Genomic DNA, 15,889 nt, shown 5'->3' with positions numbered 1-15,889 from the left:
GACCACAGGATGTTGCAAAGAACTTTGGTTGTGCAGTTTCTATTGCAATATTGTAGCCACAGTAGTTTATTAAGTAACATGTTCATCCCCCAGCTCGAAATTGTTGTTTGGACACTCCAGATCAGTCAGTACTTAGCAGGTTAAAATTTCAGAAGGAGACCAAAGATGCTTTGACAACAGGTCCTCATCCGAAATCTTAACCTGTCTTTTCTCTGTCAAATGAACCACTATGCACTGCCAGCACTCGCTGCTTTCATTTCATATGAAATGTAAACTTCTGGGACCTTTTGCCTGGTTGAATGCTCGTGAATGTTAAAGGCCTCATTCTCGTCCAGTGTTCAGTCAGGGATGTTGAAAAGCTTCTGTGGATTGGAAGAAGATTAAATCGGGAATTGGGTTCTGTCTTTACTCTACAGGTCATGTGACAGTGTGATCAAGAAAGGCGAGAGCCTTCAACTTTTTCTCCATTTAATCCTTTGTTTATATTGTACTAAAATCTACTTCAAACTTGTCTCTGTCTGGCATTAAGAAGGTTTTGATGTTTGTCTGGCATTAATAAAATTGGTCTGCCCTTTGCACCCACCACTTATTGCTCATTCTGTGCCCATTATTTTTGTTTTCTCGCTGCAGTATTAGCTGCTCGGGTTTATTAGTAGAGGGAGAACTCTCGAGTGACTGTTCCCTGTAATGGGCGCAGGGATCAGTTAACCAGACATTTGTTGGAACTGAAAAGAGAGGATTACTGTGGGATGGCTGATGACTTTGAATAGATTACCAGGACAGAAGTTGGTAGCTATGAATTTCAGCTGAACCAAGGTAAGAAAACCATGCTGCCTTTGGGTTTAAAATAACAAGAGCCCACCGTCTCCTTGTCTGATAATCAAGTGCAAAAGAAGCTTTTCTTCAGCATCGTTCTGAGCCTGGGTCTGTGTGACTGTGATCTGACAGACATGCAGCATCAACACAGCCCTGTAAGACATGCAAGCAAATTGTAAAACCCTCAAACACACCCACTTCTTTATGTGGGTGCAGCTGGTGTATTTTATCTTTGGTCATTGGGGGTAGAGGATCTGTTGGTATTTGACATGTTATCAGTTTGGGATTTAAACAGTGAATGAGCATTGTGAAGTTGTGGGTTGGTTTACGTGAGACCTGATTGTGAAAGCATGGTAGGGAGGTGCACAGACAGAAATTCAGTGATTATTGGGCACACATTCAAGCTTGAGAGGGAAGTTGAGCAGACAGCTTTGATTACCTGCTTTGCACAGACATGAACACGTGCATGGCTCAAACTGTTGGTAAAGAGGAAGAGAACTTGTGTTACATTAGCATTTTTCTCTAAGATGTCCCAAAGAGTTTTACTGCTAATGAAGTACTTTGGAAGTGTGGACAGCTCCTGGGATGTAAGAAAGCTGAAGGCAGGTAGTGTTGACGACTTCACTGCATGGCCTGAGAAGAATTATTCAAGGCCTATGTGAGAGAGCGATGTTTGACAATTTTGGATCACCCAAATATACTGCAGCAGTCTGTCCTGTGCCCTAATGCTCACGCTGTCAGCCTGAGGTACTTGTCTTTAGCTGTAGGTAGGCAGCAGGGAACTCAGTAAACTTCATTCTGTGTACCCAGTTGATGATGATGGTATTATGGTGGATGAAATGTCTGTTGATGTTCCCTTGCCTCTGTTACCTGAATAGCACATTTCCCCTCCACAGCTATGATCTTGGACAAAGAATGGCTGTACGCAACGGTCAATTTTAAACTCTGTACAAACTGACTGTCAAGTTCATGAAAAGCTCTGAACAAGATGAGTTTTTGCCAACAATTGGCAACAGTTTCATAGTCATCATTAGGTTCTTAATTGAATTCAGTTGCCACTGTCTGCCATGGCAGGATTCGAACCACGGCCTCTAAAACATCACTGAGCCTCTGGATAACACCACTAGGCTATCACCTTCCCAGTGTCAGGAAAGGCTTGGAGGGGAATTCACACATGGTGGTGTTCCTGTGTTTCTCCTGCTCTTGTCCATCTAGATGGCCATAGTCATTTGTTTGGAAGGTGATGTCTACAGAGTCTCGGTGAACTTATGCAGTGTATCTTGCAGTTAATACGCGCTGCTGAGACTGAGTGTTGTTGGTGGAGGGAGTGGATGTTTATGGATGTGGTGTTAATCAAGTGGACTGCTTTGTCCTGGATGGTGTTAAGCTTCTTGACTGTTGTCGGATCTGTACTCGTCCCTTACACAATTGATTTGTGCCTTGTAGATGGTGAACAGACTTTGCTGGTCAGGAAGTGAGTTACTGCGGGATTCTTAACCTCTGACCTGTTCTTGTAGCCACTGTATTTATATGGCTAGTTACGTTCAATCTCTGGATGGTGATATCCCCCAGGATATGCACTGCCAGCACTCGCTGCTTTCATTTCATATGAAATGTAAACTTCTGGGACCTTTTGCCTGGTTAAATGCTCTTGAATGTTAAAGGCCTCATTCTAGTCCAGTGTTCAGTCAGGGATGTTAAAAGCTTCTGTGGAAGGATGTTGATACTGGGGGATTCAGTGATGATAATGCCATTGAACGTCAAGGGGCAATGTTTGGATTGTCTCTAGTTGGAGATGGCCATTGCCTGGCATTACTATGACATGAGCATTTCTCGCCACTTGTCAGTCCAAACCTGGATATTGTGCAGATCTAGCTGCATCTGAAAAAGGACTGCTTCAGTATCTGAGAAGTTGTGGTGGTGCTGAACATTGTGCAGTCATCAACGACCATGCACACTTCTGACTTTTTGGTGAACGGAAGGTCATTGTTGAAGCAGCTGAAGGTGGTTGGGTCTAAGGCACTACCCGGAGGAACTCCTACAACGATTTCCTGGAGCTGAGGTGACTGACCTCCAACAACCACAACCATCTTCCTTTGTGCCAGGTATAATTTTATCAGCAGAGAGTTTTCCGCAGTGTTGTAGCTGTATGGAACAGCTTGGCTTGGGCTGAAAACAGTTCTGGAGCACACATTTTCAGTACTATTGCTGGAATATTGTCAGGGTCTACAACTTTTTCAGTATCGAGTGGCTCCAATGGTTACTTCTTGTCAGGTGGAGTGAATTGAATTGGCTGCAGACTGGTATCTGTAATGCTGGGGACTTCTGGAGGACGCTGAGATGGATCATCCGTTTGGCACTTGTGACTGAAGGTTATTGCAAATGCTTCAGCCTTATCTTTTGCATTAATGTCCTGGGCTCCCTCATCGTTGAGGATGGGGATATTTGTGGACCCTTTTCCTCCAGTGAGTTGTTTAACTCTGCACCCCATTCACGGCTGGATGTGGCAGGACTGCAGAGCTTATCTGTTGTTTGTGAAATCGCTTCGATCTGTCTATTACTTGCTCCCTGTGCTGTTTGTCATGTCTTGTTTGGTGTCTTCACCAGGTTGATACCTCATTTTTAAGTAAGCCTGGTGCTGCTCCTGACATGCCCTCCTGCACTCTCCATTGAACCAGGGTTGATCTCCAGGCTTGATGATCATGGTATACTGGGAATATGCTGGGCCATGAGGTTTCAACTTGTATTGGAGTATGATTCTGCTGCTGATGGCCCATAGTGCTTCATGAATGCTCAGTCTGGAGTTGCCAGACTGTTTGAAGTCTGTCCCATTTAGCACAGTGATAGTGCCAGACTGCACGATGTAAGTTACTCTCAATGTGATGGCGAGACTTCGGCTCTACAAAGACTGTGCGATGGATAAACTTAATGATACCTGTTAGTGGCACAGTAATGGGAAGTCAAAATGCAATCCATTAGGGTTAGCATGTTTTTATCAAGGGTAAATCTTTTTTGAGTAATCTGCTAGAATCCTCAAAGATGTAATGTGCAAAATGGATAAAAAGGGATCCTGTAGATGTAGTATATCTGGACTTCCAGGAGGCATTTACTAAGGTGCTGCACAAAAGGTTAATGCACAAGATAAGGTCAGTATACAAGATAAGGTCACATGGGTCAGGGGTAATACTTTAGCTTGGATAGATGATCGACAAACCAACAGGAAGTAGAGAGTGGGATAAATGGATCTTTTTCTGGTTGGCAAATTCTAATTAGCTGGCTGGCATATGGCTCAGTCTTTGGACCCCAAGTATCTACGATCTATACTAATGACCTGGATGCAGGGAAAGAGTGTGCTATTGACAGATTTGTAGACAACGCCAAAATGGGTGAAAGTAAGTTGAAATGAATAGATAAGAAATTTATTGGTGGATGTGGATGAGGTATGGTGAATGGGCCAAAATGTGGCAGATGGAATTTAACATGGATATGTGTGAGCAAATCCATTTTAGTTGCAGGAATAAAAAGGTAACTTATTATCTAAATGGAGAGAAACTTCGGTGTGGTTCAGTGCAGAGGGATCTGGATGTCCTTGTGTATGACTGTCAGAAAACTGGTATACAGGTACAACTAACAACAATGAGGGTGAATGCAATTTTAGCATTTATTGCTAAAGGAATGGAGTATAAAAGTGGGGAAGTCTTGTTGCAACTGTACAGGCATTGGTGAAATTGCATCTGGGTCACTTGAGGAAGGATGTTAATTGCGTTGGAGGCAGTTCAGAGGAGGTTTAATAGATTAATTCCAGAGATGAAAGACTTGTCTTGTGAGGAGAGATTGATGCCTATTTCTGCCTATACACGCTAGAGCTTAGAAGAATGAAAGGAGGTCAAATTGAGGTTTAAAAGATGCCAAAATGAATTGACAAAGTAGACAAAAATGGGATGTTTCCTAATGTGGGGCAATCTAGAACAAGAGGTCACAGTTTTAGGATAAGGGGTAGCAGATTTAAAACAGAGCTGAGGAGGAATTCCTTCTTTCAAAATGTTGTGGATCTGTGGAATTCACTCTCCCCGAGTGCAGTGGATTCCAAGGCATTGAATAAATTTAAGAAGGAGATAGATTTTTAGTTAGTAATGGGGTGACAGATTGTGGAGAGTGGGCAGGAAAGTGGAGTTGAGGCCAAAGCGGGATCAGCCAGGATCGTATTAAATGGTAGAGCATGTTTGAAGGCGGAATGGCCTACACCTGCTTCTAATTCTTATAAAACAGGACGTACTTACAAATGGAAATGATGGTGTGGAGCTGATGGAACACAGCAGTCCAGGCAGCATTGGAGGAGCAGGACAGTTGACGTTTCTGGTCAGGACCCATTTCTGAAGAAGGGTCTCAACCCGAAACGTCAACTTTCCTGCTCCTCTGATGCTGCCTGGCCTGCTGTGTTCCTCCAGCTCCATACTGTGTTATCTCTGACTCCAGCATTGGCAGTTCTTACTGTATCTAATGGAAATGATGGTGTCTGGAACACTGCTTGTAAGTATGTTTCCATGAGCATGACTGAATCATAGAATCATAGAATCCCTACAGTGTGGAAACAGGCCCTTCAGCCCAACAAGTCCACACCGACCCTTGGAGCATCCCACACACCCCTGAACACTACGGGCAATTTAGCATGGCCAATCTACCTAGCCTGCACATCTTTGGACTGTGGGAGGAAACCGGAGCACCCTGAGGAAACCCACGCAGACACAGGGAGAATGTGCAAACTGCACACAGTCAGTCGCCCAAGGGTGGAATCGAACCCGGGTCCCTGGCGCTGTGAGGCAGCAGTGCTAACCACTGAGCCACCGTGCTGCCCTGATAGGTTGTTGCTTGACTAGTCCATGAGACAGTTCTCCCATTTTTGGCCCTAGGTCCTAAATGTTAGTAAGACGGTGTTAAGAAGTTGGGGTAGAGTATTTGTGGATTGGAAGGCAGGATGTTTGTAAAATGATGGGAAGATGTATGGTCCCTTTAAAAAATGATGTGTTTTTTCTAGGTTTGGAAATTTTAAAAAAGTGAGCAGGTGCACAGAGAGCTCCTCAAATTGAAACATTGTATCAAATGGCTGCATGGTTAGCAACCCAGGCAGTAGTTTGTTTCGGTATTAAGGCAACCAGTTTGAAAATCAGCCAATTAATTTAAACCAGGCAATTAGAGAATAAAAAAAAAACAAATTAAATTTAAATTTGTTCGTTAAAACCATCTAGGACCAATCTTGTTATAAGAAATTAATAGGTCATCAAGGGTATAAAGGAAGAGGGCATTTGAAAATCAGTGTGAGAGCAACTGCCATCTAATAAACAACCCATCAACTCAAAAGAGAAAATCACTGACTGTCACAGAATTCAGACTACCCATCACCTAAATAAAGATAGAACAGCACTCTTAGCGAATATTCCTAAGGAAAGAATTCAACCAAGAAAGGCGTTCTGGTCTGAGGATCAGTGGAGAGGGCATGGAGCGTTCTGGAAGATCTATCCTGGCTGTAATTTTGAGAGATTAAGTTTTTTTTTATTAATTTGGTTTATATAAGTGGGACTTATATCATTTGGAACAGCATACTATTAGAATTTTATTTTATTTGGGAATAGTTAGTAGTTGAGGGCAAATTGTTCGGTTTGCCAGTAGTTCTGTTAATTTGGTCACTGTTAGAGTTAGGTAAATAAATTGTTACTTGTTGATTATAGAGTGATTGTCAGGAGTTCATTTCATTTAACCTCCCCTTTATAACAGATTGGGAGTTGAGAGGCAGGTTATATCACTTTTCATACTTCCTTTAACAGATTATGGGGCGAGGCGAGCTTCTCTTGGTGTTTCGATTTTAGTTATCGATGAGGGGGCGGTTGCCCTCCATGTTATAACAGAGGACTTTGTAGGGTCAACAGGGCTGTGTTTGGTATTGTCATTTCTGGCTGTCTTATTCAATGCCAGATGGGCATCTGGTTTCATTTCTTCTTTGAGACTTTCAATCGATTGATCCAACCAAGTGACTTGCTAGATCAGGGAAGAGGTAGGTAAGAGCCAACCCATTGCTGTGAGTCTACAGTCACATGTAGGCCAGACCAGTTAAAGACAGCAGATTTCCCTCCCTAAAGGATATTAGTGAGGAGATTAGTTTTAACCACAGTTGACAATGGTTTCATGGTTACCATTAGACTTTTAATTCCAGAGGAAGGTGAAATTCCAGTAACTCCTTTGTCTAATGTCTCAGTGTATTACTCAGTGCCTTTCGTGAGTTATAAAATACCAGGAAGCTCCCAGGTACAGAACCAGACCTGTGTGCAATTGGCTGTACTCCGGTTATGTAGCAGCGAGGAAGTTACATTTTGCTTAGGCCTCTGACCGTATGGTGCGTAAAACCAGTAAGAAATGGGAAAAGATCAACAACAAAAACAAAGTTGCTGGAGAAGCTCAGCAGGTCTGGCAGCACCTGTGAAGGAAAAAACAGAGTTAATGTTTCGGGTCTGGTGACCCTTCCTCAGAACTGGTGGTGGCTGGGAGAACATCAGTTTATAACTGAAAAGATCAAACTGGCTTCCTCATCCTAATCACAGACCCAGTCCAGTTATTCCTGCTGGAATATATGTGGAGGTAAATGCCTTTGAGAACAGCATGAGGATAGTGTTGCAGCATTCCTTTACAGTCAAGAATCTTGTAAAATTTAGTTCATAGAATTACATAGAATATACATCATATAAACAGGCCATTTGCCCCATCCTGTCCATGTTGGTATTTATGCACTGCTGGAGCTTCCTTCATCTTCTAACTCTATTGTCATAATCCTCTGTAGCTTCCCCCGTCACGAGTTTATCTAGCCTTCCGTATGATCGAACAATTTATGTGGCAACGAGTTCCATATTCTCGCCACTCTCTGGGTAAAGATATTTGTTTTAAATCTCTCCATTTGATTTCTTGATGGCAGCCTTCTGCTAAAGGCCTTGGATTTTGCTGTTTCCAGTAAATTTGTTTACTCTACGAAAACCTTTCATAATTTTAAACACCTTTCTTAGGTCATCCTAAAGCTTTTGCTTTTCAAGAAAAAACAACTTCACCTGTTGATATTTCCTGATAGATGTAGCCTCACATTTGTGGTATCAATTCCGTAAATCCATTTTGTACCTTATCCAGTACCCGGTGATCACTTTTTGTAATTTGGCAACCAGAATTGTACACAAATGCCCAGGATTGATCTAATCAACAACAAAAACAGAAATTGCTGGAAAAGCTCAGCAGGTCTGGCAGCATTTGTGGAGAGAAATCAGAGTTAACATTTTGAGTTGAATGACACTTCCTTAGACTTCTTGTGGCAGCACTGGTTAGCACTGCTGCCTCACAGTGCCGCCTCACAGTGCCTTGGTTCAATTCCAGCCTCAGGTGACTATCTGTGTGGAGTTTGCACGTTCTCCCTGTGTCTGTGTGGGTTTCTCCTGGGTGCTCTGGATTCCTCCCACAGTCCAAAGGTGTGCAGTTGGATTGGCCATGCTAACTTGCCCATACAGTCCAGGGATATGCAGGCTAGGTTGATAAGCCGTGGGGAAGTGCAGGGTTTTGGGGATAGGGTAGGGGGTGTGGGTCTGGATGGGATGCTGTTTGAAAGGTCGGTGTGGACTCTGGGCCAAATGTACTGCTTCCATGCTGGAGGGATTCTATTGGTCGGCATGGACCAGTTTGGGCCGAAGGGCCTGTCTCTGTGCTGTAAGACTATGACTCTAGTGATCTAACCAAGTTTAGGATTACTGCTAAATGGATCTTAGCGAGCAGGTGAATCAGCAACCAAAGCATGGAGCTTTTCCTCAACTACAATTTTACTTTCTTGTATGCAGTCTTACGGACCTAGTACAGTGCCCCACCTGTCCTCTTTCCATACTGTTTTGAAACTCATGGATACAACTTAATTAATTGGGTGACAGCCCCTTAGAAGGACATAATTATTTCACCAGGCATTTGAGTGAACTCCGAAATGGTGAGCAGACTTAACAACATTTGAAGGTGCACCAGGAGACCCTAGTGGATTTCTAATCCATCGCCTTAACAAAGGCCCAGTTTCCCAATGTTGCAGGAGAGGTTTGAACCCTCCCCTGTGAAGTGAGGATCAGGACACTGCAGTGGCTCAATCTCAGTCTGTCCTGTTACTGGGTAGGTGTTTTAGCGAACTAAACTGCAGTGCCTACACCCCAAACTTCAGGCAGCAGTGGGATTAATTGATTAACACTTGTCAACTGGTTACCCTTCACCTTAACTGTGTAATTGGAATTAACAATAGCTTCTATCCTTTTAAATTCTGTCCCTGTAGAAATAGTGTGGCGTGCTTGCTTTGCTTTTTTATGGCCTTGTTAGCCTGAGGCAAGTGTATGCCAATTAAGCACAGGAAGAATAGATGAAGAGAGGTTGTGAGACCATGTCCCCTAACCACCAGCTCAACAAAGCAACTGCATTTCACCCGATTAGGTTAACTGTCTGCTGAGGCTATTTGCTTTCTCCCCCTTCAGGTTTCAGATGATTATAACGTCATCGGCCGCTCCCTCTTCAAGAAGGAAACGAATATGCAGCTGTTTGTTGGGATGAAGGTTAAATTGTCCACAGGAGAAGCTGGAGTGATTGAAGGAGGCTTTGGGCAGAGTGGGAAATTTAAAATCAGAATCCCAGGTAGGTGTCTACTTTACTAAGGAGTTGTTTGGACATTTCATAGACTGATATATCACAAAAGGAAGCCATTCAGCCCCTTGTTTCTGTGTTGGCTCCTTGAAAGAGCAGCCCAATTAAATTCATTTTCCCTGTTTATTTCCCATAGCTGTACTGCCCTTAATTTAGAATAAATGACAATGTAATATTATTTGTTGTGTACCTAATAATGTGCGTGAGCCCTGGTTTATGTGACAGCAGCAACATCTTTTCTACATGATCTCGCCTCTAGGATAAGGATGCCCAAGCGATAAGCCTAAAGCATCCTAACCTGTGACGGTTTTTTTTTGTATCCCATGTTCTGTCCGTGCCTTTCACTTGTCAGTGCTCACAAAGCCAAGATCCTTAACTCACTGGTGTAGCTCACTTACTCACACATTGCACCTTTAAAATAGGCTTGTGTGGAGGTCATGTAAATACAGCACAAAAACGCATGGCAGAATCTCTCACAATTCATACACATGTGTGCACCATTGCTTCAGAACCATTAGCTGTCATATATTTATATTATCTTTCCAGGAATATCATTTTTTAAAAAAGTTTTCTGCCTCGTACGGTGTATGTGGGATAGCTGGCATCATCTGTTGCTTGCAGAAACTGTATCCAGCAGGCTACAGTCATGCTAAGCAAGGCTTGACAGCCACTGAGCACAAAGTGCCAATCTGGCAAGCTCACTCCTGACTTCTGTGATGTAGGGTGTGCGATATATATATGCCATTTTTTTTGTGAGTGTAAGTATTTGAATTTTGAATGGGTGACTTATAGATTTTTCTGTGGGTCTGAACAGTTTGATGATTTGCTAGTGCACAATGCGATCTTTCAGCCCATCTTATCTATCCTGACTCTCTGAATAAGCAGTTCAGTCACTGCCATTTTCCTGCCTTCTCCCTGGAACCATGCACAATCTTTCTTTTCAGATAACAGTGCAATTTCCTTTGGAACGTTTCAATTGAACCTGCCTCCACCGCATCTCAGGCAGTGTATTGCAGACCTTAACGAATTGCTGTGTGAGTTCCCTCCCATGTCACTTTTTCTTTTACCAGTTATTTAAAATCTGTGCCCTTTTATTCTTGATCACTTCACGAGTCCTTTCTCCTTATCTACACTGTCCAAACCCCAGGGATTGATTTTATGCACATAATTTAGATTATGTAACATCCTCCACTGACTGCATTTTACTGGAAAACTAATCCAGTTTCTATCAGGAGACTGTGCTGTGGTTCCAGTCATGAGTTCTATTTGCTGTAGTTCATAGAATCTCTTTCAGTAGATTGTGTTTGCTGTGTGTTTTCAAAAATGACAAATACCTGAGTTATAACTAGTCAGTTGTTAGTCTATCAATTAGCACATACTTAAGTATCCACTTACAGCTGGTGAAGAATCATAAGGAATTGGAAAAGAAATAGCCCGATATGGCCCCTCATGTATATTCCTCCATTCTATAAGATGATGCCTATCTAATTGTGGCCTTAGCACCACTTTCTTGCCTGTCCCCATAACCTGTGCCTTCTTTGTTAACCAAACCTCTGTTTTAACCCAGCCTTGAGAATATTCAAAGACGCAGTCTCCACTGCTCTCTGGAGGAGAGAATTCTGAAGACTGATGACCCTCTGACAGAAGAAATTCCTGCTTGTTTACATCTTGAATGGGAGACACTAATTTTTAAATTGAACCAGCCTTCTGTCTGTCACTGCATCTCTCTCTCACTCTTTCACTGTCTGCGCCCCATCTCGGTCTACTTGTGCAGGCATCTGCCTCAAGTGCTATATCTGCTATTGAGATATTGCTTCAGTGTTGAGAGCCTGCATACAGTTCTTAATTTTGATTAATTAATTTAACTAATGCCAAAATTAATCTCTGGCTACTGTTTCCAACACAATGTTAACCAAAAGGTTTGTGCTCTGTGTCCACCCAGGGATGAATGTAAGTGCTGTTTGCCTTTCTAAGCATTCCTGGTGGTTAGGATTTGGTGTTTGCAATACTATGGACTGGGTTTGATTCTTTGCAAGGGACTGGAAATTTATTCAAGGGATCTTGTTGGGCAATGATAGATTCCCTACCTCTGGGCTAGCATATCTGGGTTAAAGACTCACCATCCTGGAAATGTATTATAATGTGCACAACACAGTGAGCAATAGGGGCCCGCAATGAATTTTACCAGTCATCTCAAACTGGACCCAAACTGGAAATCACCAATTGTGATGTAAAAAAACAAAGATGCACAGAAATAATACAAAATGGCATGTGAAACAAAGTAAAAATGTTGTTTTCAACATCTATGATATACTGCAGTGTGCAATGGTCACAGAAATGTTACATAGATGAACATCATGTTGCCAGTTGGGGATGCCTGACTGTAAAACAGCTGTGGGAGACTGGTGGGTAACTGATAGGAGCCATTGACCATTCCCTGTCTGGCTAGCCAACTTAGCCCAAAACAAACCCACAAAGAATTGGACGACTCTTTGTAGTAAGTCACAGCACACCATGAACTTTGTGTTTCCTACATCCCGAAATGTTTTCCTTCAACTACTTCTTGCTATTCCCCTTAACTATATCAGCGGCCTCCTTAAAATCTGGCCTTTTGACCATGACTTTGACCAACCCTCTGAAATCCTCTCCTTCTCAATGCACGTCTGATTTGTCGTTCTCTTAAATATTGTACACAAGAATCCGTCTCTCTCTTAAGTCCTTTACAGCATGACTCGTCCCTCTCTGAAATCTCCTGTGGCCCAAGCTGTCTTCCCTCTAAGGCACTGCTTGGTGCAACATTAGGTCAGCCAGCCCTCAAGGTCACAATTTTAATTTCTAACTAAATTAATTATGGTGCTAAGACAACTGCAGTTGCCTCCCGACTGGGAGCAGCTAATGTACAATAGCCTAAGTATTAGACCTGGGATTCGGAGAGTTACTAGGCTTCATATTGAAGCCAGCAGTTCTTTTACACATGGGCCATCGGGCAACAAATAGCTGTTATTTTAATAATAATCTAGCTTGGCTGAGCTTGTGTTAACTTTATCATTGCATCCTCAACATTATAAATATTTGCTTTTCTGTGAGATTCCTTCTGCTGATATAGACTTCTGTTTAGTAATTGCATTCCCCAATGTGTAAAGTTTGCTAATATCTAATCTAGCGTTCAAAATTAATTCAAATGAGTTTGTTTTTACAAGTAAAAGGGACCAGGGAGTCTTGTAAAGCTTTTGGCAAGTTGATGAATTAATTAGTTCAAATGCCAGAACATTATACAGATGTATGTGAAGGGAAAATAGATCAGCCTAGTACTGGGACAGAAATTGAAGAATCTGCTGATAGGATGAAATGAGGGGGATTGGGCGGAGAATAATGTGGAGCAGAAACAGCAGCATGGACTATTGGGCCAAATGGCCTGTACATACGTGAAAGAACCTTGTACAAAATCTGTCCCTCTCGGTTTCATACGCTGCTTCTCCCCTTACCCGCCAGCTTTAACAGTTTTGTTTTTGGGAAATGAGAGTTTCAGACATTTCTACTATTCTTTGTGTGAAGTTCTTCCCTGTGTCATCTCTGAACAGCCTAACTTCAATTTATTAACTTTAAGGCACTGCCCATTTATCTGTACTAGCATCCCACCACCATCAGATAAAATATTTACTCCCCAACCACCTCATCATTTTCTTTAATCATCTGATAAAATGCCACATCAGAGGTTATTGTGGAAAATAGAAGCTCATGGCATAGGGTAATATCATGGCACAGATAGAAACAGGCTGGCTAACAGGAAACAGAGTAGACAGAAAAGAGCTTTTTTTTACGTTTCCACCATGTAACGAGTGGTGTGCCACGGAGGTCAGTGCTGGGACCTCAACTGTTTACAATTTATATCAATGACTTGGATGAAGTGATGGAATGTTTGTTAAGTTGCTGATGACACAAGATAGTTAGAAAAGTAAGTTGTGAACTGTGTTCCCCCTTATTTTATTTCCTGCGGCACTGAGGTTCATGCATGGCTGTGGCTTCTAGAACCGGGAATGAATGTGTTAGCCCACCGGTCAGCCAGCAGAGGACCTCCAAGCAGGCATGCAGCTTAGAAAGAACAGTGGCTGTGAAGGGGATTTAAGGAGGCTACAAAAAAGTGTAGAGAGAAAAAAACTGCAGATGCTGGAATCCAAGGTAGACAAACAGGAGGCTGGAAGAACACAGCAAGTCAGGCAGCATCTGGAGGAAAGGAGCAGTCAGCGTTTCAGGTATTACCCTTCTATAGGACTGGATATGGGGGTAGGGGGAGCTGCAGATAAAGAGATGGTGGGGGAGGGGTGACAGTGGAATAGTGGTGACAGGTGGACTCTGGAAGTAGGTACAACTTGTACCTACGAGGTAAATATCCCTCCCATCAACCGACCAGGTTGTACCTAATACCAGTGTCCATCTGTCACCACTATTCTGCCTCCACCCCTTCCCCGCCTCTTTATCTGCAGCTCCCCCTACCCCCCACATCCAGTCCAGAAGAGGGATAATACCCGAAACGTTAACTGCTCCTTTCCTCCAGATGCTGCCTGGCCTGTGTTCTTCCAGCATCCTGTTGTCTACAAAAACGTGTAGATAGGTTAAGTGAGTGGCCAAGATCTGCCAACTGGAGAACAATGTGGGAAAGTAATCAAGTGGTCAGTTTGGCAGGAAGACTGAAAAAGTATATTGTTTAAATGGTGAGAAATTATAGAAATCTGTGTGTTCTCGTGCATAAAGTAAAGTCATAGAAGTTTACAGCATGGAAACTGGCCCTTCAGCCCTACCTTTTCCATGCGGCCCAGATTTCAGAATTAATCTAGTCCCATTTGCCTATGTTTGGTCCCTATCCCTCCATACCTATTCTGTCCATGTACATGTCCAAGTGTTTCTTAAATGACAAAATTGTACTCTCCTCCATCAGTACCTCTGGCCGCCCGTTCCAGACTTTCACCACCCTTTGTGTGAAAAAATTGCCCCTCTGGACCCTTTTGTATCTCTTCCCTCTCACCTTAAATCTATGTCCTCTAGTTTTAGACAATTGGAAAAGATTAGTATGCAGGTACAGTTAGAAACAGACTTATGTCTTGAGTCTGATGTGACTTTTAGTCAGAATTCTTTCTTCAGACAGTTCTGAAGAAAAGTCATATCGGGCTTGAAACATTATCTCTGTTTCTTTCCCCATGGAAGCTGCCATACCTGCTGAGTTTCTCCAGCATTTTCTGTTTTTATTTTTAGATTTATTTTAGATTTACAGCATCCACAATATGTTGCTTTTATTTACCAGACGAATACCTGGAATGGATATGTTGTCTGATGAGGAGAAGTGGACAGGCTAGACTTGTATCCAACTGGAATTTAGAGGAGTGATAGGTGATTTGACTGAAAGAAAGTCTTGTTGGTTCTTGCGAGGGTGGATGTGGAGAGGATGTTCCTTCTTGTTGGAAAATTAAGAATAAGGGGTGACTGTTTAAAAATAAGGGTCTTCCATTTAAAACAGAAATGAGCTGAATATTTTTTCTTATAAAGTCATGAATCTTTGGGACTTCCTTCCTGAAATGGAAGCACAGGCTTTAAAATTTTTAAGGCACAGGTAGGTAGCTGGGCCTACTCCTGTCTTTTGTTTACCTGCATCTTATGTACCTTGATTATGATCCTCTTAATCTCCTGCACTGAAACTGTGCTGAATTGGTGTCAAAGTGCCAAGCTCTGTCTGAAGGATAGTTCTGGTATTTTGGAAATGTTAGACAGGTGAAGAAGGGACCATTGAGCTGTTGTCTACTGTTGGCATACTGTTAAGGAAGCTTTTGCTCTTACATTTAACCACCCTGTAACTAAGCTGGGGGCAGGCGGTGAGGGCTTCACACTGAAGCTGTGTGCTCACAGTAGGAAGTGTTTAATTTCCCCACTGCAAACATCAAGCAAAGGCTTGAATCTTGTACAGCATCGTTAATCTAAAAACAAAACACTTCTTGATGCTTCACAGTGCCATAATCGGAATCAATAAATATTCAGCCAAAGGGGATATGAGAAGGGACTTGGTCAATAAGGTCGTCTTTTAAACTCGTGAGAGTTGGTTAGTGGTCATGTCATTCGCCTGGTAATCCCAAGGCCCATTCTGACCCTCTGAATGAACAGAGGTTCATATCCTACCAGAACTGGTAGAATTATGATTAATAATTCTGTAGTTGAAAGCTAGTCTCAGTAATGATTACCACAAAACTATCATATTTGGTCCTAAAACTGATCTGATTCGTAAACACTGATTAGGGAAGGAAATCTGCCATCATTACCTGTTCTAGCCTACATATGATCCCAGAACCACAGCAATGTGGCTGACTGGCCAAGCAAGCCTTTCCATGCAAGG

At 42.6% G+C, this 15,889-nt stretch overlaps 1 protein-coding gene across 2 annotated transcripts in view; it reads left to right on the top strand.

The window, feature by feature from the left end:
- eefsec (eukaryotic elongation factor, selenocysteine-tRNA-specific) overlaps nt 1-15,889 on the top strand; it is a 384,301-nt gene that overhangs the window by 244,484 nt on the left and 123,928 nt on the right. For both annotated transcript variants that reach the window (XM_020530282.2, XM_048606373.1), the window contains exon 6: nt 9,345-9,501. In XM_020530282.2, coding sequence (XP_020385871.1) covers nt 9,345-9,501 — 157 coding nt within the window. The remainder of the gene's footprint in view (nt 1-9,344; nt 9,502-15,889) is intronic.

Source organism: Rhincodon typus, chromosome 16, assembly GCF_021869965.1.
Source record: "Rhincodon typus isolate 14 chromosome 16, sRhiTyp1.1, whole genome shotgun sequence".
Classification (NCBI taxonomy): Eukaryota; Metazoa; Chordata; class Chondrichthyes; order Orectolobiformes; family Rhincodontidae; genus Rhincodon; species Rhincodon typus.
This window is presented reverse-complemented; position numbering and strand designations above follow the sequence as displayed.